Source organism: Rhinopithecus roxellana, chromosome 9, assembly GCF_007565055.1.
Source record: "Rhinopithecus roxellana isolate Shanxi Qingling chromosome 9, ASM756505v1, whole genome shotgun sequence".
NCBI classification, from domain to species: Eukaryota; Metazoa; Chordata; class Mammalia; order Primates; family Cercopithecidae; genus Rhinopithecus; species Rhinopithecus roxellana.
In genome coordinates, this window is record NC_044557.1 from 6772613 (window position 1) to 6798108 (window position 25496).

Below are 25496 nucleotides of genomic sequence, written 5' to 3' on the forward strand. Positions count from 1 at the left end.
GTTGTTTACTTTTTTGTTTTTGAGTTATGAGTTCTATATATATTCTGATATTATTATCAGATACAGTCATACCCCATAAATATTTCAGGTTTGGTTTCAGACCACTACAATAAAACGAATAAAGTGAGTCATATGAATTTTTTGGTTCCCTAGTGCATATAAAAGTTATGTTCACATTATATCATAGTCTTTGAAGTGTACAATAGCATTATGTCTAATAAACAATATACATACTTTAATTATAAAATACTTTATTGTTAAAAAATGCTAACAGTTATCTATCTGAACCTTCAGCAAGTCGTAATGTTTTTCCTGGTGGAGGGTCTTGACTCCATGTGAAAGCTGCTGACTGATCAGGGTGGTGGTTGCCAACAGTTGAAGTGGCTGTGGCAGTGTGTTTTTTTTTTGAGACAGAGTATCGTTCTGTCGCCCAGGCTGGAGTGCAGTGGCATAATCTCAGCTCACTGCAACCTTCACCTCCTGGGTTCAAGCAATTCTCCTCCCTCAGCCTCCTGAGTAGCTGGGATTAAAGGCGTGTACCACCATGCCTGGCTAATTTTTGTATTTTTAATAGAGACGGGGTTTCACCATGTTAGTCAGGCTTGTCTTGAACTCCTGATCTTGTGATCCGCCCGCCTCGGCCTCCCAAAGTGCTGGGATTACAGGCATGAGCCACTGCGCCTGGCTGGCAATTTCTTAAAATGAGACAACAAATAAAGTTGCCACATTGACTGACTTTTCCTTTCACAAAAGATTCCTCTGTATGTAGCATGTGATGCAGTTTGATTGCATATTATCCACAGACTTTCTTTTCAAAACTAGAGTCAGTCCTCTCAAACCCTGCCTGCCTCTGCTCTATCTACTTTGTTTATGTAATATTTTAAATCCTTTGTTGTCATCTCAACAATGTTTACAACGTCATTACCAGGATTAGATTCCATCTTGAGAAACCACTTCTTTTGCTCATCCATAGGAAGCAACTCCTCATCTGATCAAATATGGTCATGATGCAGCAGTTTGGTCACATCTTTAGGCTCTACTTCTAATTCTAGTTTCCTTGCTGTTTCCACCATATCTGCAGTGACTTCTTCCTCTGAAGTCTTAAACCTCTCAAAGTCATCCATGAGGGCTGGAATCAACTTCTTCCAAACTCCTGTAAATGTTGATATTTTGATCACCTCCCATGAATTAAGAATGTTCTTGGTGGGGCATGGTGGCTCACGCCTGTAATTCCAGCACTTTGGGAGGGCGAAGCAAGCAGATCACTTGAGGCTGGGAGTTTGAGACCAGCCTGGCCAACACTGGTCAGCACAGGGCGAAACCCTGTCTCTACTAAAAATACAAACATTAGCCAGGCATGGTAGCACACACCTGTAATCCCAGCTACTTGGGAGGCTGAGGCATAAGAATTGCTTGAACCTGGGAGACAGAGGTTCCGCCAAGCCAAGAGTGTACCACTGCACTCCCAGCCTGGGCAACAGGGTGACACTCTGTCTCAAAAAAAAAAAAAAAAAAAAGAAAAAAAAAGGCTGGGCGTGGTGGCTCAAGCCTGTAATCCCAGCATTTTGGGAGGCCCGAGACGGGTGGATCACGAGGTCAGGAAATCGAGACCATTCTGGCTAACCTGGTGAAACCCCGTCTCTAGTAAAAAATACAAAAAACTAGCCGGGTGAGGTGGCAGGCGCCTGTAGTCCCAGCTACTCAGGAGGCTGAGGCAGGAGAATGGCATAAACCCGGGAGGCGGAGCTTACAGTGAGCTGAGATCTGGCCACTGCACTCCAGCCTGGGCGACAGACAGAGCGAGACTCCGTCTCAAAAAAAAAAAAAAAAAAAAAGGTATTGGCTGGGTGCAGTGGTTCATGCCTGTAATGCCAGCACTTTGGGAGGCCGAGGCAGGCAGATCATAAGGTCAGGAGATCGAGACCATCCTGACTAACACGGTGAAACCGCATCTCTACTAAAAAATACAAAAAAATTAGCCAGGTGTGGTGTGGGTGCCTGTAGTCCCAGTTACTTGGGAAGCTGAGGCAGGAGGATGGCATGAACCCAGGAGGCAGAGCTTGCAGTGAGCCGAGATCACGCCACTGCACTCCAGCCTGGGCGACAGAGTGAGAGACTGTCTCAAAAAAAAAAAAATTTTTTTTGTTGTTGAGCATAGCCAGCCTTCATCAATGATCTTAGCTAGATCTGGATAACTTGCTGCAGCTTCTCCATCAGCACTTGCTCTTCCTAAAATAAAAGTTTGTGCTTCATCTTTCCTTAAATGTCATGAACCAACCTCTGCTAGCTTTCAACTTTTCTTCTGTAGCTTCCTCTCCTCCCTCAGCTTCACAGAATTGAAGGAGGGAGGGACTTGGTCTGGATTAGGCTTTGGCTTAAGGATATGTGGCTGGTTTGATCTTCTATCCGGGGTACTTAAACTTTCTCCATGTCAGCAATAAAGCTGTTTTGCTTTTTTATCATTTATGTGTTCACTTGATTAATACTTTTAATGTCCCTCAGGAATTTTTCCTTTTAATTCACAACTTGGCCAGCTAGCACAGCTTTTGCCCTAGCTCGACTTTCGACATGTCTTTTTCACAAAACTTAATCATGTCTAGGTTTTATGTGAAATGAGAGACATGCAAGTCTTCCTTTCACTTGGACACCTACAGGCCACTATAGAGTTATTAGTTGACCTAATTTCAATATTGTCAATGCCTCAGGGAATAGGAAGGTCTGAGGAGAGAGAGAGAGAGACTCGGGAATGGCTTGTCATTAGAGCAGTCAGAGCATACACAACATTGATTGATTGATTGCAAGTATAACCAAAATGTGACACAGAAACATGAAGCAAGTGCATGCTGTTGGAAAAATGGTGCCAATAGTCTTGCTCAACACAAGGTTGTCACAACCTTCAGTTTGTAAAAAACTCAATATCTGCTAAGTGCAATAAAGTGAAACAAAATCAGGATTTCCTGTATATGATTTGCCAATATTTTGTCCCTTTCTGTGGATATTCTTCTTACTCTCTTAAGTGCCCTTTGATATACATAGTTTCTGATTTCAAGAAGTCATCTTTGTGTTTTTTTTCCTTTTTTTGGCCTGTGCTTTTGTCTTATATATAAGGAATCATTGCCAAAATCCAGTGGCATGAATATTTTCTTGCTTTTTCCTATAATTTGTATAGTTTTAACTCTTAAGTTTAGCCCTTTGATGCATTTTGAGTTTTTATATTTTTAATATGGATATTCAGTTTTCTGGCACTTATTTGTTGAAAGAGGATATTTTCTCTATTGAATGGTCTTGGCACCCTTGGCACCCTTGTCAAAAAGTATTTGACCATTGTCTAAATCAGTTTGGCTTGTTATAACAGATAACCATAGGCTGGGTGCGGTGGCTCACACCTGTAATCCTAGCACTTTGGGAGCCCGAGGCAGGCAGATCACTTGAGGTGAGGAGTTTGAGACCAGCCTGGCCAACATGGTGAAACCCCGCCTCTGCTAAAAATATAAAAATTAGCTGGAAATCACTTGAACCCGGCAGGTGGAAATTGCAGGGAGCCATGATTGTGCCACTGCACTCCAGCCTGGCAACAGAGCAAGATCTGTCTCAAAAACAAAAACAGGCCAGGCGCGGTGGCTCACGCCTATCCCAGCACTTTGGGAGGCCGAGGCAGGTGGATCATGAGGTCAGGAGATCGAGAGCATCCTCGCTAACACAGTGAAAGCTCATCTCTACTAGAAATACAAAAAATTAGCTGGGCTACTTGGGGGGGTGAGGCAGGAGAATGGCATGAACCTGGGAAGCGGAGTTTGCAGTGAGCCGAGATGGCGCCAGTGCACTCCAGCCTGGGCGACAGAGCAAGACTCCGTCTGAAACAAAACAAAACAAAACAAAAAACAAGGCTGGGCATGGTGGCTCACGCCTGTAATCCCAGCACTTTGGGAATTCAAGGCAGGCAGATCATGAGGTCAGGAGATTGAGACCATCCTGGCTAACAAAGTGAAACCCCTTCTCTAGTAAAAATACAAAAATTAGCAGGGCATGGTGGCGGGCAGCTATAGTCCAGCTACTTGGGAGGCTGAAGCAGGGGAATCGCTTGAACCCAGGAGGCAGAGGTTGCATTGAGCTGAGATTGTGCCACGGCACTCCAGCCTGGGCAACAGAGCAAGACTCCGTCTCAAAACAAAACAAAACAAAACAAACGCACACACACACACACACACAAAACAAACAAAAAAAAAACAAATAACCATAGACTGGGTGGCTTAAACAAACATTTATTTCTCACAGTTTGAGAGCCTGGGAGGTCTAAGATCAAGGTGTTGTCAGATCTGGTGTCTAGCGAGACTCGGCTTCATGGGTTGTGGATGGTGGTTTTCTTGCTGTGTCTTTATATGGAAGAGAGTAGAGCAGGGAGCAGGTTATCTCATGTATCTTTTTGTAAGGGCAGTAATCCTATCACAAAGGCACCACCCTCATGACCTAATTACCTCCCAAAGGTTTTGTCTCCAAATACCATCATCATGGGAGTTACAGGCAGTATTCAGCAGCTTGGGCTATTTGTTCTTGTTGTTTGGCTTCACGACAAGATGTAGGAATTCCTAAATCTGGTGGTAGAATATTTTTAAAAATGTATTCTATTTAAATATATTTTTAATTTATATATATTTTAACATATAATTAAATAAATAGAATATTATGTATTTTAAAAATACATTTAAATAGGATATATTTAAAAAAATATTCTACCACCAGATTTAAGAATTCCTACATCTTTCTTATAGAAAGAAGCCAGAGGAGAGGCTTTCCAGTCATGTGGTTCATGTCTGTACTCTGAAACGTCATCACAATTTTTTTTCCAATGAAAAGGGAATGGTTTTCTACTCTCAAAGAATGGAGAAATGCCATTTAGCTAGGTATTCACTGGTATTTAAATGAGATGGTTCCTCTGCTAGTTAGATTGCTCCTTGACAGGGTGCTTTCATATAGTGAGTGCTTTCTTTCACAGATCATCTGTTCAATCATCAGAATGTGCCTTATTTTAAAATGAAGAATGCATCAAGCTTTAACAGGTTTAGGCCGGGCGTGGTGTCTCATGCCTGTAATCCCCACACTTAGAGTCTGTGGCAGGCGGATCACCTGAAGTCAGGATCGAGACCAGCCTGGCCAACATGGTGAAACCCCATCTCTACTAAAAATACAGAAATTAGCCAGGTGTGGTGGCACGTGCCTGTAATCCCAGCTACTCAGGAGGCTAAGGCAGGAGAATCGCTTGAACCTGGGAGGCGGAGGTTACAGTGAGTTGAGATTGCGCCACCACACTCCAGTCTGGGTGACAGAGTGAGACTCCGTCTCCACAACAACAAAATAAGATTTAACAGGTTTAAACAGAGTTCAAATTGTTTCATTGTTTAGATATTTGAGTTTAAATTGCTTTTATGTCTTCTGTGAACTAACAGTTATATTTAGTTGATTTCTTTTTCTAAAATTTGCGGTTTTTTGCTAACAATTGAATAATCATAGGATAGATTTCTATACTTTTCCCTATCACATTCAAATATGAGAGTTCTTATCTCTGTTGGATATTGGCTTACCCAGAGAGTAAAGGCTCTTCTGTAGAGTAACCCTGGGACTGTGTAGACTTAAAATATTCTTGTCAAGACATTTATGTTTAGAAGATACATTAATAGCCAAATGAAATTAAGCTGTGATAACATGCAGCACTTTGCCCTCACCCTACCTACCAGCCTGACCAACACATCTTTCTTTCTTTTTTTTCTTTTTTTTTTTTAAGACAGAGTTTTGCTCTTGTTGCCCAGGCTGGAGTGCAATGGCACAATCTTGGCTTACCACAACCTCCACCTCCCGGGTTCAAGCGATTCTCCCGCCTCAGCCTCCCGAGTAGCTGGGATTACAGGCATTTGCCACCAAGCCCGGCTAATTTTGTATTTTTAATAGAGACAGGGTTTCTCCATGTTGGTCAGGCTGGTCTCGAACTCCTGACCTCAGGTGATCCACCCACCTCGGCCTCCCAAAGTGCTGGGATTACAGGCATGAGCCACTGCGTCCAGCCAACATCTGACTTTCAATATGGGATGTTTTATCCCATCCATTTATATTAGCCACTAACCGCTTGCCTTTGATTCACCATTTTAACTGTTAATGTCAAGATATTAGTGACATGTTAAGTTTTGGCTTTTCTTCCTTTTTTTTTTTTTTTGAGACGGAGTCTTGCCGTTTTCAGCCCAGGCTGGAATGCAATGGCGCGATCTCAGCTCACTGCAAACCTCTGCCTCCTGAGTTCCAGCAATTCTCCTGCCTCAGCCTCCTGAGTAGCTGAGATTATAGGCACCCACCACCAAGCCTGGCTAATTTTTGTATTTTTAGTAAAGGCAGGGTTTCACCATGTTGGCCAGGCTGGTCTCAAACTCCTGACCTCAGGTGATCCACCCGCCTCGGCCTCCGAAAGTGCTGGGATTACAGGCATGAGTCACCACACCTGGCCAAGTTTTGGCTTTTCTACATTAAATAATTTTAGTTTCTGCTCTGTTCCCCTCCCCTAATACCTGAAAATTAGGAGAAGGATCTAATTAGATGTGGAAAAGCATTCAAATGCATAATAGTAGGTAAAATTAGATAACTGCTTATTTTGAAGAAATTTCACCAAAGAAACAAATGTTCTCTACATTATTTGTAAGCTTCCATTTACAATAGATTTCCAAGGTACTAGGCCTCTGGATTTTACCATTTGCCACTTAAACCTGAAATTGGCTAATAATCAGTGATCTCAGAAGAACTCACCACAGGACAGCCTGAAACGTACAGTCCCGGAAGTGAAGTGCTTGTATGCCATCAATTACATTAATTACCAGTAGTTATAAGTCAGAAAGTAGACCCATGAAGAAAATGGATTCATCTGATAATATTTTCTATTCAAAATTTATTATATTCTATTCAACAGAAATGTACATCAAAACATTCACCCAGAAAACCAGGAGCTAGTAAGGGTACTTCGAGAACAGCTTCAAACAGAACAGGTATTGTATATATATTTATTTGAGGAGTAGATGTGATAGCTCCCTTTGCATGTGAAATTGTGACAGAACATTAGTAAATTACTTTTTGGAAACATGGGCTTCTTTCCGGCTTCAAATTACCTTATATTATTTTATAGATTGTATATTTGCAGAATGGGCAAATTGCCTAGCCTTAATCTATTCAGATGTCTTCATGTTTGTTTATTATTAATTTGCTTTAAAAGATAGCAGTTTTCCCTCGGGAGGCTGAGGCAGGAGAATGGTGTAAATCCAGGAGGCGGAGCTTGCAGTGAGCTGAGATCCGGCCACTGCACTCCAGCCTGGGTGACAGAGTGAGACTCTGCCTCAAAAAAAAAAAAAAAAAAAGCAGTTTGCCTATTGTTTATTAGTGTAGAAATAATTGCTGTCTAATTGACCTTAATGAAATGTAGTAGAAAAACCATTTTTTTCTGACATATACTCCCTAATATCTACAAAGAAATAATTAGAAGAGGTGGCTGTTTTGGTTTTTTCCTCCTTTTTTCTTCAGTTGCCAAAGTTGTAACAATAAAACTAGCTAGGCAAAGAAAAAAATTAACTTTTTTCCTGTTTGTTCTTTGCTTTTTACCAAATGGAATCTCTAAGAATTGGAGATACACTTTATGAAGCCTGGAATAAATAGGATATTGTACACCTTCATGCTGAGATATCTAACATCAAGAAACAAAATTAAAAATTCCTTTCCTACTGATCAAACTTCACTTCCAATAAGGGTTTTGTTTTTTTTATTAAAAAGAGACAGGGCCTCACTATGTTGCTCTGGCTGCTGTCCAACTTTTGAGCTCAAGCACTCCTCTCACCTCGGCCTCCCAGAGTGCTAGGATTACAGTCTGGGCATGGTGGCTCACACCTGTAATCCCAGCACTTTGGGAGGTCAAGGCGGGAGAATCACTTGAGCTTAAGAGTTCCAGACCAGTTTGGGCAACATGGCAAAACCCCGTCTCTACTAAAAATACAAAAGCTAGCTGGGTATGGTGGTGTACAGCTATAGTCCCAGCTACTCAGGAGGCTGAGGTGGGAGGATCTCTTGTTCCTGGGAGGTTGAGGCTGCAGTGAGCTGTGCTTGCTCCACTAAAACCAAAGTGCTGGGATTATAAGCATGAGCCACCGCGCCTGGCCCCAATAAGGGTTTTATAATTTATCCATTCACCAAATATTTTTTGAACATCTACCACATGCCATACATTTTCTAGGCATTGGGAATTCAATCGTGAATTAAACAGACAAAAATTCCTACCCTCATGGAACTTATATTCATTGATACAAGAATAACTTAAGCAGGGCCAGGCACAGTGGCTCATGCCTGTAATACCAGCACTTTGGGAGGCTGAGGCGGGCGGATCACGAGATCAAGAGATCAAGACCCTCCTGGCCAACATGGTGAAACCCCATCTCTACTAAAAATACAAAAATTAGCTGGGCATGGTGGCGCTCACCTGTTGTCCCAGCTACTTGGGAAACTGAGGCAGGAGAATCACTTGAACCCCAGAGGGGGAGGGTGCAGTGAGCTGAGATTGCGCCACTGCACTCCACCCTGGTGACAGAGAGCGAGACTCCTTCTAAAAAAAAAGCAATACTTTAAGCCTATTAGTAGTACTGTGTTCCATAACAATTATTACCCATAATTCATGTTGAGATAGTGTTTTATAATTTACAAAGTGATTTCTCAAACAACAATCGTATTTAATCTTTAGACATAAGTAAGGCAATTATAATTATTCTCATTAACATATGAGACTGCTAAGATTTGCTAACACTCACACTAGCGATTTCATGACTGGGTTCAGCTACGGAGGGGCCCCAGATTGAAGTGAATCTTCAGGTCTCCTTGCAGCAGTGTCCACTCATCTGCCTCACCTCTTCCTGAGGCCCGGCACACAGCTCTCAGAGTGAAAATAAGGCTGGCGATGTAGTCTCTTCTTTGCTGTCTAGTATGACAGCCACCAGCCACCTGTGGCTATTCAAGTGCGTTAAAATTAAATAGAATCTGAAATTAAGTCTTCTAGTCACACTGGCCACATTTCTTTTTTTTTTTTTTTTTTTTAATCTTTTTTTTTTATTATTATACTTTAAGTTCTAGGGTACATGTGCATAACGTGCAGGTTTGTTACATATGTATACTTATGCCATGTTGGTGTGCTGCGCCCATCAACTCGTCAGCACCCATCAATTCATCATTTATATCATGTATAACTCCCCAATGCAATCCCTCCCTCCTCCCCTCCCCTCCCCCCTCCCCCCTCCCCATGATAGGCCCCAGTGTGTGATGTTCCCCTTCCCGAGTCCAAGTGATCTCATTGTTCAGTTCCCACCTATGAGTGAGAACATGCGGTGTTTGGTTTTCTGTTCTTGTGATAGTTTGCTAAGAATGATGGTTTCCAGCTGCATCCATGTCCCTACAAAGGACGCAAACTCATCCTTTTTTATGGCTGCATAGTATTCCATGGTGTATATGTGCCACATTTTCTTAATCCAGTCTGTCACAGATGGACATTTGGGTTGATTCCAAGTCTTTGCTATTGTGAATAGTGACACTGGCCACATTTCAAGTACACAATGGCCACATGTGGCTCGTGGCTACTGTATTGGACAGCACTGATAAAGATTTCAATTACTGCAGAAAGTTCTACTGGACATCTCTGTTAATTGGTTTTTGTCAGTTTCTTTAAAAATTAATAAGGAGAAGACCGGGTGGAGTGGCTCACGCCTGTAATCGCAGCACTTTGGGAGGCTGAGGCAGGCATATCGCCTGAGGTCAGGAGTTCAAGACCAGCCTGGTCAACATGGTGAAACCCTGTCTTTACTAAAAATACAAATTTAGCCGGGCTTGGTAGTGGGCACTTGTAATCCCTGCTACTCCAGAGGCTGAAGCAGGAGAATCACTTGAACCCGGAAGGCAGAGGTTTCAGTGAGCTGCGATTGTACCACTGCATTCCAGCCTGGGTGACAGAGTGAGACTCTGTCTCAAAAAGAAAAGAAAAGGTGGAGAAGGGAACATAAAGTGCTGTACACTTTTTGTAGCATTAGAACTGACATAAGTGACTATAACATCAAGGTGTAGCCTTGGATCACAGAATATTCTGGTGATTTAGGGCTGTTTTGAAAGTATGACCTTTTAGTTATGTTTATTATTATTTAACTTTATTAAATTTGTTTATTAATATTGAGTGGCAAAAATCTGATTCACTTAAGAACAGTTCCTATTTAGTAAATTTGATACTTTTTCTGTAATTAGATATTTTTCATGCTAGCAACTTTATCTGCTGGGTTCCATCAAAACAAGTTTTGATAAATAAGTATTTTTATAATACAATAACATAAGATATACGTTATGTGGACACTTCTTTTTTTTTGAGACAGGGTCTCTGTTGCCCAGGCTGGAGTGTAGCAGTGTGATCTCGGCTCACTGCAGCCTCTACCTCTTGAGTTCAAGTGATTCTATCACCTCACCCTCCCGAGTAGCTGGGACTACAGGTGCATGCCACCATGCCCAGCTAATTTTTGTATTTTGTGGTAGAGACAGGGTTTCATCATGTTGGCCACGCTGGTCTCAAACTCTTGACCTCAAGTGATCCACCCACCTCAGCCACCCAAAGTGCTGGGATTACAGGTGTAAGCCTACGTGCCCAGCCATGTAGACACTTTTCTAAGTCCTGAAGTACAATGAATCCTACGGATAAATCCCTTGCCCTCATGATCCATCCTAGTGAGGTCTTTGATATCTGGATGTTTCTTGCATACGTGCAACACTTTTAAAATGAAAAAGACGTTGAAAATGAAAAAAGTGAAGACTTAGAAAACAGTTTGACATTTGATATGTTTTTCTTTTTGTGACAGGGTCTTGCTCTGTCACCTAGGCTGGAATGCAGTGGTGCAGTCACAGCTTACTGCAGCTTCAACCTCCCAGGCTCAGGTGACCTCCCACCTCAGTCTCCCAAGTAGCCAGGACTACATGTGCATGCCACCACCACTCCTGGCTAATTTTTCTATTTTTTATAGAGACAGGGTTTTGCCATGTTGCCCAGGCTCGTCTGGAACTCCTGGGCTCAAGTGATCCACCTGCCTCGATCTCCCAAAGTGCTGGGAATACAGGTGTGAGTCACCACACCCGACCTCAGCATTTATTATTGTTAGCTTATGCACTAGCTCAGCCTTGTGTTACTCAGAATAATTTATGTAATTCCAGTAGAGTAAAAGATGAACTCTTGAGTTAATCTAAGTTTTTGTCTTTAAATTGTGTTTAGTAAGGGAAGTGGAGACCATGCAGCTTAAATAAAAACAAGATAGCCTTATAACGTTCTTAAAATTATAACCTTAAACTATTGCACGTTTACAGTTTGATGAGGGTTACATACTGTTGACTCTGTTCTCAAATATAATTTAACATGAGATACTGTGGAGGGCTACGTGTTGTATTCCAATGTGTGCACCTGTGTTCTTATTAGGATGCACCTGCTGCTGCTCGACAGCAGTTCTACACCGACATGTACTGTCCCATCTGCCTGCACCAAGCCTCCTTCCCGGTGGAGACCAACTGTGGACATCTTTTTTGTGGTAAGCAAACAACACTATACTTGGGAAAAGTGACTGTTTAGACCAAGACCTCTATGTGTACAAAGGCTGGATTCCTAATTTTCTCTTTGTCACATTTTGTATTTTGTGAGTAGGGTAGATTACCTCTGATATCCTGCTCTACTTGTCAACCAAGTATACTTAGCATCTAAATAATATACTTATTTACTTTCTATTTAGTGTGTCCATGTAGCAGCTATGGGTTCAGAAGTTAAAGAAACTATTCAGCTTCCCCATAAACAGAAGTGTGTTTCTTTGGACAGTAGTTCAAGTAGATCCATAGCATGAGGGATTCACTGAGTCCCTCTTTGTTCATCACTCTTTGGGAGTTTCATTTATTATTCATCCTTCCCAGGGCAGGAAGGTTATTCTCTCAAGAACCTGCCCAAGACCCTGCATTGCCCTCCTGCCTCTTCTGACTCTGAGTTTGTACTGAAGGTCTTAAAGGTCTTAGTCTCAGTATGTTTGTCTCTGTCTCTGTCTGTCTCTCTCTCAACCTCTTGAGGTTTAATGAGGGAGAATGAGAAACCTAGAGCATGCCTTGGTGTAAGAAGGGAATAATTTCACACTTAGTATCAGGAAGGAGTGCTTTCCACCACTCCTCATTTTTCCTGAATCTGCAGATTCAGGAAAATCTTCTATGGCTGATTATGCCATAGCAGGTGGAGGGGCAAAGTATCAGTTATTACAAGCCTATGTATTGGACATTAATATACTTCATCTAATCCCACCTATGAGGAAACAGGCTTTAGAGACATGAAGAAATGTTACAAAGAGAACAGGCACTGTGGCTCACACCTGTAATCTCAGCATAGGCAGGAGGATTGCTTGAGCCCAGGAGTTGGAGGCCAGCCTGGGAAACATAGGGAGACCCTGTCTCCACAAAAAATAAGAAATTAGCCAGGTACAATAGCTCACGTGCAGTCCCAGCTACTGGGGAGGCTGAGGTAGGAGAATCGCTTGAGCCCGGGAGCTTGAGGCTGCAATGAGCTGTGATCATGCTACTGTACTTCAGCATGGGCAGCAGAGGAAGATCCTGTCTCAAAAAAATAATAATAATACATTTTACAAAGAGTAGCCCAGCTGTTAAGTGACAGAGCCAATTTTTTTTTTTTTGAAATGGAGTCTCGCCTTGTCGCCCAGGCTGGAGTGCAATGGTGTGCTCTCAGCTCACTGCAGCCTCCGCCTCCCAGGTTAAAACGATTCTCCTGCCCCAGCCTCCCAAGCAGCTGGGATTATAGGTGCCTGCCACCATGCCCAGCTAATTTTTGTATTTTTAGTAGAGATGGGGTTTCACCATGTTGGCCTGGCTGGTCTCAAACTCCTGACATCGTGATCCACCCACCTTGGCCTCCCAAAGTGCTGGGATTACAGACATGAGCCACCACACCCAGCCCAGACAGAGCCAAAGATTTTAAATCTAGGTTTATCTTCAATCCCTGTGCTCAGTTCTGCATGATTAGTGGTTCATACAATAGTAAACACTCGAAGCCACTTTGATTTGTCCAGTCACTAGACCTAGTTTTTTATTGTTTCTGTTTAAACAGTTGTGTTCAAGATAGGGTCTTATTGCTCCCAAAATGTAGGAAATTTTCATATAGGGACCAATTTAAAATGTAACATATAATCATCCTATAAATTGTGTTGGCCCTTTTGTCTGACTTCATAGTATAGAATTATTAGATACAGTGTAATTTGTGCAGTTGGAGATGGCATGTTTGGAACCCATACCATGTAATGGCAGGGTTTTCTGTACTTTGTGCTCTTTCAGCAATCCAATCTCATCATTGCTTCATCCACTCATTCCAGTCTCTTCTTTAAGGTTTTCACTTAAGTAACTAACAAAGTATAAAACAATTATTTCAGTTTTTAATCTTTTAATTTTCTACTGGAAATGCTAATCACCAGGCAAGTTATGAAAGATTGGGCAGGGAAAATTAAATGGGCATCAGAGAAGGTAGATACGTTTCTCCTCTTGAACCTAATCCACGTGACACTCCTTTCCGACATTTGCTTTTGCTGTTCTTAAAACCTGAAGTGTCCTCCCTCTTGTTTTCTGCCTATCTAAATCTCATCTGTCCTATGAAGTTCAGTTCAAATCCTTTCTTCTCTACAAGTTACTCTCTAACGCATACTTCTCTGCACTACTTTTTTATATTTCTTTTCCTTTTTTTTTTTTTTTCTGTGAGACAGAGTCTCACTTTGTCACCCAGGCTGGAGTGTAGTGGCACAATCTGGGCTCACTGCAAGCTCCGCCTCCTGGGTTCATGCCCTTCTCCTGCCTCAGCCTCCTGAGCAGCTGGGATTACAGGCGCCCGCCACCACCCCCAGCTAATTTTTTGTATTTTTTAGTAGAGATCGGGTTTCACCATGTTAGCCAGGATGGTCTCGATCTCCTGACCTCGTGATCCACCTGCCTCGGCCTCCCAAAGTGCTGGGATTACAGGTGTGAGCCACCGCACCCAGGCTTTTTTTTGTTTTTTTTTTTGAGACAGAGTTTCACTCTTGTTGCCCAGGCTGGAGTGCAATGGCGCGATCTTGGCTCACTGCAACCTCCATCTCCTGGGTTCAAGCAATTCTCCTGCCTCAGCCTCCCAAGTAGCTGGGATTACAAGCATGCGCCACCAAGCCCAGCTAATTTTGTATTTTTAGTAGAGACAGGGTTTCTCCATGTTGGTAAGACTGGTCTCGAACTCCAGACCTCAGGTGATCTGCCTGCCTCGGCCTCCCAAATTGCTGGGATTACAGGCGTGAGCCACTGTGCCTGGCCCTTTTTTGTATATCAAGTAAATACTACACAGCTGAAGATTCGCCTTCTACATTGATTTGAGTATGTCACCTTGGTCTCCTCAATTGGATTGCCATTGCTTGTTCTGAATTCCGAACACTTACTTGATCTGGAGGAATAAGGAACACAGGAGGGCTAAGCCAGGTTGCTCAGGCAAGAGCAAGAATACACAGAGGTTCCTGGAGGGAGAAGGGACACCTAGTTCAGCACTTAGCACTTAGTTCAGATTCACAGTGGGACCTGGATAGTTGAAGATGCAGGTGTCCTACAAAAAAGAAAAGTGGATTGGCTCCTTAAATACCAGACAGTATTCAAAACTATTCCTTCACCTGTTATTGGCCTGAAGTTTGGTGCTTATACACTTGGCACACCTGTGCCTTCTTGAGGTCGCCAGACTCTTCCTTCAGGCTGTGTTGCCCATCTTCGGCTGGCTTGCTGCTTGTGAATACCTTCTTTTTTTTTTTGAGACGGAGTCTCGCTCTGTCACCCAGGCTGGAGTGCAGTGGCCGGATCTCAGCTCACTGCAAGCTCCACCTCCTGGGTTTATGCCATTCTCCTGGCTCAGCCTCCCGAGTAGCTGGGACTACAGGCGCCCGCCACCTCGCCCGGCTAGTTTTTTGTATTTTTTAGTAGAGACGGGGTTTCACCGTGTTCGCCAGGATGGTCTCGATCTCCTGACCTCGTGATCCGCCTGTCTCGGCCTCCCAAAGTGCTGGGATTACAGGCTTGAGCCACCGCACCCGGCCGTGAATACCTTCAAGCAGAACAATCCAATCCATCATAGTGCAAGAGTTGATTCGATTCTTGAACTGGACTATACACTTCATTAGGGCAGAGCATATAATCTTTTTGTGTCCTTTGATTCCTTGCTTGTACTATTTTTTTTTTTTTTTTTCTGAGATGGAGTCTTGCACTGCCACCCAGCTATAGTGCAGTGGTGTCATCTCAGCTCACTGCAACCTCTGCCTCCCAGGTTCAAGCGATTCTCCTTGCCTCAGCCTCCCAAGTAGCTAGGATTTATAGGCACCCGCCACCAAGCCCGGCTAATTTTTTTGTATTTTAGTAGAGACGGGGTTTTACTATGTTGGCCAGGCTGGTCTTGAACTCCTGACCTCATGATCCACCTGCCTCAGCCACCCAAACTGCTGGGATTACAACCATGACCACCGTGCCTGGCCACTTGTACTATTAATACCTAATTACTATTAGTTAATACATTGATAATTTGGTTTTCTAAACTCTTTTAAAAGTTGTGTTTTGTAACATACCAAATTTAGAACAGAAAATTTATGCTCTGATTTGTTGGTTGTTATATTTACGATGATGTTTAATTATTGTTTTATTTATATTACATAGGAAATATAATATTTTGTATGAAGCTTCATAGTATTAAAGCAGTTAATATATACTTACTTTTGATTGTGTACAACTGTAGCTTAACTTGGAGGTTTTTTGTTTTTTTTTTGAGACAGAGTCTTGCTTTGTTGCCCAGGCTGGAGTGCAGTGACACGATCTCAGCTCACTGCAACCTCCACCTCCCAGGTTCAAGCGATTCTCCTGCCTCAGCCTCCCAAGTAGCTGGGATTACAGGCGTGTGCCACCACAACTGGCTAATTTTTGTATTTTTTAGTAGAGATGGGGTTTCACCATGTTGGCCACGCTGTTCTCAAACTCCTGACCTCAAGTGATCCACCCACCTTGGCTTCCCAAAGTGCTGGAATTACAGGCGTGAGACACCGTGCCCGGCCTTAACTTGGAATTTAAATTAAAACAATTTTAATGGCTAGGAGTCCTTACTAGATATGAATTTGCCTGAAGGTTGGCTGGATGAAGTAAAAAGTATTTTTAAATAAGGTGGTACTGTTAAAATACTTCAAATAGTTGAATCTTTCTGAGGATATATGGACTTTAAAACATCAATATTAATGGATTGTTTGTTTGTTTTGTTTTGTCTATTAGGTGCCTGCATTATTGCTTACTGGCGATATGGTTCATGGCTTGGGGCAATCAGTTGTCCAATCTGTAGACAAACGGTAATGTTTTGTGTGCAGAAAGTGTCATTTATGCTATTTTGTACATTTTTATAGTTTTTGTATCTACATTTGGAATTATTCTTTTTAGCAGAAAACTTCATTTAATCAAATCTTCTTTGATGTTACTCTATTGTTTTTATTACTTTTTTTTTTTTTTGAGAAAAGGTCTTGCAGTGCAGTGGCATGATCGTAGCTTCCTGCAGCCTCGACCTCCTGGGCCCAAGCAGTCCTTCCACCTTAGCTTCCTGAGTAGATGGGACTATAGGCATGTGCCACCATGCCTGGCTAATTTTTTTAATTTTTAGTAAAGATGAGGTCTTCCTGCATTGCCCAGGCTGGTCTCAAACTCCTGAGCTCAAGCAATCCTCCTGCCTCACCCTCCAAGGGTGCTGGGATTACAGGCATGAGCTACCACGCCCAGCCCATGATTTTTTTTTAACTGTACCTGGCCCATGATTATTTTTTTTAAACTGTCATTGAGATACCACTAAAAAAGGGAATCCTATTTGAAATCCTACATTTGTAGTGAAAGACAACTGGTAAATGAATCTTTCCCAAAAATCGCAATAAAGTCTTTGTAGCAGTACCAGCAAAGGAATAACCAAACTACGTAATCAGACTTGAACATATATCCTCTACATACACTTTTTTTGAAAAAAATTTTTTTCCTTTTCAATTTATATTTAATCTGTCTTTTTCCAGTGAGGACCCAGCTAGCTTTAAATGGTATATAATGATTTTTTTTTTAAACATTTTGTTCCTTTTAGAGACTTGGCCACATTGCATTGTCCAGAACAGCTTAAACCATGACAGTTAGCATCGAAGCCACCTCAGGAGGGAGGCAGTAAGTAAACATGAACGTGAGACTGAAATGTCACTGCAGATGAGACATGCCAAATTCTCTCCATTTCTTTGATAAACTGGAGAAATGAAATACTGAACAATTCTGAGAAACCAACATTCTCAGTTTTTAAGTATGACAACATAGGACATTTTATCAGTTGTACACTGTTTTTCATAATTTCCTTTATATTTATATTTCATTTAAAATTAAAAAACAGGCTGGGCGCAGTAGCTCATGCCTATAATCCCAGCACTTTGGGAGGCCAAGGCAGGAGGATCACTTGAAGCCAGGAGTTCAATACCAGCTTGGGCAACAAAATGAGATTTCATCTCTACAAAAAAATTTTAAAAAATAAAATTAGCCAGGTGTGGTGGTATATACCTGTAGTCCCAGCTACTTGGGAGGCTGAAGTGGGGGGATTGCTTGAGCTCAAGAGGTTGAGGCTGCAATGAGCTATGATCATGGGACTGCACTCCAGCCTGGACAATAGAACCAGATTACATCACTAAAAAAAAAGTATTCCTCCACTTAACCCGTGGGTGGAATGTTCACACACACACACACTCTCTCTCTCTCCTTTGGCCTTTATTGTAGCTGTCTGTTTCCCCTCAACTGCCCTCTTATTTTGGTGTAAAGAGGGAGGTCCAAGTCATTTTCTTACCATTCTTGCTTCTACATTCTCAAATTCTGCCTCTTTCATATTTTACTTGTGGTCACATGGTCAGGAGGAAAACTGATGTTTCTGTATGCCTCTCTGGCTGATTTGATGCGCGACACAAGGCAATCAACATTGAAGCTTATGGCCGGGCATGGTGGCTCACGCCTATAATCCTAGCACTTTGGGAGGTTTGAGGCGGGCAGATCACGACATCAAGAGATCGAGACCATCCTGGCCAACATGGTGAAACCCAGTTTCTATTAAAAATACAAAAATTAGCTGGGCATGGTGGCGCACACCTGTAGTCCCAGCTACTCGGGAGGCCGAGGCAGAAAAATCACTTGAACCCGGGAGGTGGAGGTTGCAGTGAGCTGAGATCGCGCCACTGCATTCCAGCCTAGAGACAGAGTGAGACTCCGTCTCAAAAAAAAATTAAAAAAAAAAAAAAATTGAAGCTTATTTGCCAGTACCACCTCTTGGCATCTTTTGCTCTCAGTCAGCAATATCCAAACCAGGGAGTAGGTCTTACATTAAAAAAATAGTTCCAGGCCCTCCCCCTTCTTGGTTCTGCCCATGGCTTTTCACAGGGCATGTGTACAGTAGCCGGTGGTATCCTGTGTACCATCCATAAATTGACTAGAGGCTCAGAAGATCAAGATAAAGTTGTCTTAATATAATAGCTCTTGGTTCCCTAAGCGAAGAGTAATTCATCCTGGGGGCAAGACAGATGGTAAATGCTTGTTCTACCTCCTGTTTTCAGTAGGCCCCTTCAGTAAATGGTCATGGAAATAGCAATACACAGGCCTCTGACTGGAACACACTCACTGCTTCTCCCCTTGAATGTGTGTACACCAGCCACAGTCCTACCACTGTTTCCCAGGCTTAGCTCAGTATCAGGCTTTCTGACCACCCCAGAAGAGATCCTCGCTCTCACAGCAGCATTCTTGCACCTGCCCCAGGGCCATGTAAGGCTGTTGGCCAGGTCTGCATCTCCTTTCATTGTGGGTGTTGTAGTCACCCTGGAGCAGGCTTGTGTCTTCATTTTTTTGGCATACCTAGCACTTAGCAGAGTGCCTGCCCCACCATAGGTGTTCCATTAATGTGTATTGAAAGAATGCATTTTCATTAACAAATTTGTGAAGGAACCGATGGCTGCACCTGCTGTTCTCACCACCTTCTGTGCTTAGTCATGCCTTCATTTAGCTGTTTGGAAAGCATGTAAGCAGTGGGAAGCCTTGGTTTTACAGCTGAACTGAGGAAGGATAAAACAACAACTAAATGATTTAAAACTAAATCGGCCACCACTCCTTCTTTTATGTCATCATACAATCATTAGTGACCATTTTCTGTAAGGGTGCTACGTCCTAAAGTGTAATTATTTTTCAAGGTACTGTCACCGTCAGATTACCTGAGTATGGTCCCGGGACATTTGTATATCCTTGTTACCACAACCATGAAGGAAGCATGGTTAAATGTATTATGTTATATAACAATATCAAAAATTTCTTTTTTTTTATTATAGTAGGAATTGGTGTTTGAGAGCTGGTCCCTGCAATAACATAATCTTTATATTATGGTTGGTAGCATTCAAAGATCTTTCAAATACCAGTAAGAATAACCAATCATTATTTTAATACTGAAAAAAAAAACATAATTTTTCTGTCTTAAAGTGACAATTATATATTGTAAGTCACTTTCCTCCTGAATGTTTCCTTATCATTCTTGCATCTTCAAATATCTGTCAGCCCAAATAGAGAACTACTGAATTTATCCCTAGTGTGGACAGGAAAATATTAGACCAGTAGTTGGATATGGTGCCTATTTTATCTTACAGGAGTTCAAATTCTATGCTGCACTGAATTTTATTGCAAAGCAGTTACTTACTCCCCTCCTCCAGGTTGCCTTTATTTAAAAATGAATGAAATATAAATATAGAAGCCTTTACCATTCTATTGAATAATAACACAAAATGAAAAACATAATGATGCAGAAAGTTGAAATAATTTTTTTTCTGTAATATACAGGTAACCTTACTCCTAACGGTATTTGGTGAAGATGATCAGTCTCAGGATGTTGTGAGATTGCATCAGGATATTAATGATTATAACCGGAGATTCTCAGGGCAACCCAGATCTGTAAGTAATGCTAAAGCATGTTCAAAGTTAGAGGAAGATACATTTCTTCTCTTTTGTAAAGTGAGGTTTACCAACAAGTATTCTTTGACTATGAAAAATCTTGGCCAGGCACAGTGGCTCACACCTGTAATCCTAGCACTTTGGGAGGCCAAGGCAGGTGGATCACTTGAGCCCAGGAGTTTGAGACCAGCCTGGGCAACATGATGAAACCCCATCTCTATAAAAAATACCAACAAATTGGCCAGGAGTGTTGGCACATGCCTGTAGTCCCTGCTTCTTGGAAGGCTGAAATAGGAGGATCACCTGAGCCCAGGAGGTCGAGGCTGTAGTGAGCCATGATCGCATTATTGCACTCCCACCTGGGTGGCAGAGTGAGACCCTTTCTCAAAAAACAAGAAAAGAAAAAGAAAAAAATATATCATCATATGTGTTAGGTCAAGTTTTTACCTTTATTGCTGCCAATCACTATGTTGCAGCTTTCCCAAGGACTACAATTTTCTTTCTTAAAAAACAAATAGCATTATAAAAATTTTTATGAAAGAGAAACTAGCAGAAAAGCAATAGAAAAAATTAGAGGGAAATAGAAAATTAGTTACTTCTATGTGATACTAAAACACCATTTGTTTTTTGAGAAAAGTTACAACTGAAAACTTCAACAGTTTCACAGTTACGGTTTATTCTATTTGCCCTAGCCCTGTTTGAAATGTTCCCTTAAAAAATTCCAGGTTGGGGCCGGGCGTGGTGGCTCACGCCTGTAATCCCAGCACTTTGGGAGGCCGAGACGGGCAAATCATAAGGCAGGAGATAGAGACCATCCTGGCTAACACGGTGAAACCCCGTCTCTACTAAAAATGCAAAAAAATTATCCGGGTGTGGTGGCGGGTGCTGGTAGTCCCAGCTACTTGGGAGGCTGAGGAAGGAGAATGGCGTGAACCCAGGAAGTGGAGCTTGCAGTGAGCCAAGATTGTGCCACTGCACTCCAGCCTGGGCGACAGAGCGAGACTCCATCTCAAAAAAAAAAAAAAAAAATTCCAGGTTGGCTGGTTGCAGTGGCTCACACCTGTAATCCCAGCACTTTGGGAGGCCAAGGTGGGTAGATCGCCTGAGGTCAGCAGTTCGAGACCAGCCTGGCCAACATGGTGAAACCCTGTCTCTACTAAAAATGCAAAAATTAGCTGGGTGTGGTGGCAGGCACCTGTAATCCTAGCTACATGGGAGGCTGAGGCAGGAGAATCACTTGTACCCGGCAGGCAGAGGTTGCAGTGAGCCAATATTGCGCACTGCACTCCAGCCTGGGCGACAAGAGTGAAACTCCAAAAAATTCCAGGTTTAGGCTGGGCACAGTGGCTCACACCTATAATCCCAGCACTTTGGGAGGCTGAGGTGAGCAGATCATTTGAGGTTGCCAGTTTGAGACCAGCCTGACCAACATGGTGAAACCCCATCTCTACTAAAAATACCAAAATTAGCTGGGTATGGTGACTTGCGCCTGTTGTCCCAGCTACTCAGGAGGCTGAGGCAGGAGAATCACTTGAACCCAGGAGGCAGAGGTTGCACTGAGCTGAGATCGTGCCACTGCACTCCAGCCTGGGCAACAGAGTGAGACTCCATGTCAAAAAAAAAAAAGTTTGGAGGGATATGTTTATATGTCATCTTAGCTATTTAAAAGCAGAACACTATACAGATAACCTTTCTTCCCCTTACCTTAGAAGTATTTGATAAATCAAAAACTACCACATTTTACTGACTCATTCTTGTTTTATCAAAATCTAACACATTCTTAGAAATGTAAAACCGAATAAGTACTTCAAAAACTAGAATGTACTAAATCCAAATTTATAGTGACAGCCCAGACCTCTCCTCTCTGAGCTCCAGACTCTGTAGATCCAACTGCTTTGCTTCCATTTCAGCGTGGGTGCTCCACAGGCATCTCTAACTTAACATGTGGAGTATTTAGCTGATTCCCTCTTTGACATAGTCTATTCTTTTCTCATTTTTTATTTCCTCCTCTTCTTCATTCCTCTCATCTGATCTATAAGTAATCCTATCTTTTCTTTCTATTTTTGGGGTATCCTATTATTTTTACTGCATCAACATATTCTTGCTGGCAGGGCACAGTGGCTCATGCCTGTAATCCCAGCACTTTAGGAGACTGAGGCAGGCAGATCACTTGAGCTCAGGAGTTTGAGACCAGCTTGGGCAACTTAGCAAGACCTCGTCTCTACCAAAAAATACAAAAATTAGTCAGGCATGGTGGTGTGCACCTGTAGTCTCAGCTACTTGGGAGGCTGAGGTAGGAGAATTGCTTAAGCCCGGGAGGCAGAGGTTGCAATGAGCCAGGATCACGTCACTGCACTCCAGCCTAGGTGATGGAGTGAGACCCTGTTTCAAAAAGAACAAAAATGTCTTGACTGTGTTGTTGTTTGAGACAGGGTCTCACTCCTTCCCAGGCTGGAGTGCAATGGTGTGATCACGTCTCACTGCAGCCTCAACCTTCCAGGCTCAGGCCATCCTACTGCCTCAGCCTCCCAAGTAGCTGGAACCACAGGGGTGTATCACCACACCTGGCTAATTTTTTGTAGAGACTAGGTTTTGCCATGCTGCCCAGGACGGCCTCGAACTCCTGGGCTCAAACAATCCACCCCCTCAGCCTCCCAAAGTGCTGGGATTTTAGGTGTGAGCCACCATGCCCAGCCTGTGTCCACTTCTTTTAATCACTGTAGACATTGTGCTGGTCCAGCCCTGTCATCTCTGCTCACAGCAACCACAGTGGCCTCCTCACTTCTACTTTTTTCCCTGCCACAGCAGCCTGATAAATATTTTCTGGACATAAATAGACCATGATGCTCTTTTTTTTTTTTTTTTTTTTTTTTTTTGAGGCGGAGTCTCGCTCTGTGGCCCAGGCTGGAGTGCAGTGGCCGGATCTCAGCTCACTGCAAGCTCCGTCTCCTGGGTTTACGCCATTCTCCTGTCTCAGCCTCCCAAGTAGCTGAGACTACAGGCGCCCGCCACCTCGCCCGGCTAGTTTTTTGTATTTTTTAGTAGAGACGGGGTTTCACCGTGTTAGCCAGGATGGTCTTGATCTCCTGACCTCATGATCCCCCCGTCTCGGCCTCCCAAAGGGCTGGGATTACAGGCTTGAGCCACCGCGCCCGGCCCATGATGCTCTTGTGTTTGAAAACTTCCATTTTGTTTGTTTGTTTTGAGGCTCGAGTGTGGTGGTGCAATCTTGGGTCGCTTGCAACATTTGCCTCCTGGGCTCAAGCCATCCTCCCACCTCAGCCTCCCAAGTAGATGGGACTACAGGTGCATGCCACCACAACCCAGCTAATTTTTATATTTTTGTAGAGATGGGGTTTCCCCATGTTGGCCAGGTTGGTCTTAAACTCCTGGGCTCAAGTGGTCCTCCTGCCTCAGCCTCCCAAAGTGGTGGGATTACAGGCATGAGCCACCACTTGTGGCCCAATGTCTTTGAATGTTCCAACTCCTTACTGTGGCTTACGAGGCGCCACAGAATCTGGTCCTTCCTTCCTTTCCAAATTTCTGTTATCCGCCTCAATCACCACCCTGCAGCCACCCTGCTGTATGCTCTCAGCACACACACAAACTCCTTCCACCTTAAGGCTGTCACACCTGACACTTCCTCTGCATGAAATGCTTGTCCTTCTGCTCTCATGGTGATTTCCCAGTCTTTAGATGACAACTTTTTTTTTTTTATTATACTTTTAAGTTCTAGGATACATGTGCATAACGTGCAGGTTTGTTACATATGTATACTTGTGCCATGTTGGTGTGCTGCACCCATCAACTCATCCTTTACATCAGGTATAACTCCCAAGTAGACCCTTCTTGGAGAAGCTTTCCCTGCTCTGTGGCTGCCCTCTGTACCTTTCCTTCATGGCGTTTATCATAGACAGCACTCAATTCTTGTTCGTTATCTTTCTCTCAGTAAACTAAAAGCTTCATAAGGGTAAGGACCATTTTTATTTATTTACCATTGCCAAATTTATTTATTCACCAGTGCCAAATTCAGTGCCTTAATGTGTGTTGAATAAATGAATGAATTACTGTTAAGGTAAGAATTGATACTGCTGCTCCCAGCCAAATATATTAAGCTATGCAGATGCTTCAGTATTAAACACACATGTGCTCATGCTCCATTGTTCCTTGTTCTGTGAGGTCGTGTACATTTCAGGGCATAGAGTTTCAACTGTTATGAATGATAATGGGTAGATTTACCCATTTTTCATTAAGCAGTAAAAAAAAACTTAATCCAATCATGTTGTCCTCCATAATTATTTGGGAGCCTCTTCTGCAATTTTGATCCAGCAATTTTTTTTTTACATATCCTCTGGTGACATCACTAGGATGGTTCTTTAAAAATGCAACCTGTTTCAAATTTAAGAGCTACCACTGAAGTTTAAAAAGTCATTTAACATTTTTATTTTCATTTCTTTTTGAGACAGAGTCTCGCTCTGTTGCCCAGGCCAGAATGCAATGGCGCAATCTCAGCTTACTGCAACCTCTGCCTCCTGGGTTCAAACAATTCTCATATTTCAGCCACCTGACTAGCTGGGATTACAGGTGTGTGCCACCATGCCCAGCTAATTTTTGTATGTTAGTAGAGATGGGTTTTTGCCCTGTTTGCCAGGCTGATCTCAAAACTCTTGGCTTCAAGCAGTCTGCTAGCCTTGGCCTCCCAAAGTGCTGGGATTACCAGTGTGAGCCACTGCATCCGGCCTTTAAAATTTTTCCTTCATATTTTTAAAATGTGAAGCATACTATTACTCAATTATTATTTTTTGTGTCAGATATTTAATGAGTAAGAAAACCTGGTATGTGGGCCGGGCGCGGTGGCTCAAGCCTGTAATCCCAGCACTTTGGGAGGCCGAGACGGGTGGATCACGAGGTCAGGAGATCGAGACCATCCTGGCTAACACGGTGAAACCCCGTCTCTACTAAAAATACAAAAAACTAGCCGGGCGAGGTGGCGGGCGCCTGTGGTCCCAGCTACTCCGGAGGCTGAGGCAGGAGAATGGTGTAAACCCGGGAGGCGGAGCTTGCAGTGAGCTGAGATCCGGCCACTGCACTCCAGCCTGGGAGACAGAGCCAGACTCCGTCTCAAAAAAAAAAAAAAAAAAAAAAAAAGAAAACCTGGTATGTGATGAAATTGTAACAGAATAAAGGCATTTAGCTTTTTAATATTCTGCCTCCTTCAAAGTTGGAGTAAGTTTATGCAGAAACATTTCTTACTAAACCATTTCATATTTCTTGTCAAATTATTAAAGATTTTGTATAAATGATGATACTATATTACAAGTGAACAAAATAGCTCTGAAAAAGGACAGAAAGGTATTCAAAAGACATGCTAACTGTTTGTTAGAGTATCTAAAGTCATTTACTTT

General features: G+C 42.7%; 1 protein-coding gene across 6 annotated transcripts in view; it reads left to right on the forward strand.

The window, feature by feature from the left end:
- The window catches only part of RNF170 (ring finger protein 170), a 47746-nt gene that overhangs the window by 18105 nt on the left and 4145 nt on the right, over positions 1-25496 (forward strand). For 4 of the 6 annotated variants that reach the window (XM_030938116.1, XM_010356272.2, XM_030938113.1 and 1 more), the window contains 4 exons: positions 6947-7022; positions 11507-11615; positions 16381-16454; positions 19981-20091. In XM_030938116.1, the coding sequence (XP_030793976.1) occupies positions 6947-7022; positions 11507-11615; positions 16381-16454; positions 19981-20091 (370 nt within the window). The remainder of the gene's footprint in view (positions 1-6946; positions 7023-11506; positions 11616-16380; positions 16455-19980; positions 20092-25496) is intronic. The other 2 variants (XM_010356279.2, XM_030938115.1) reach the window with 2 other exon arrangements.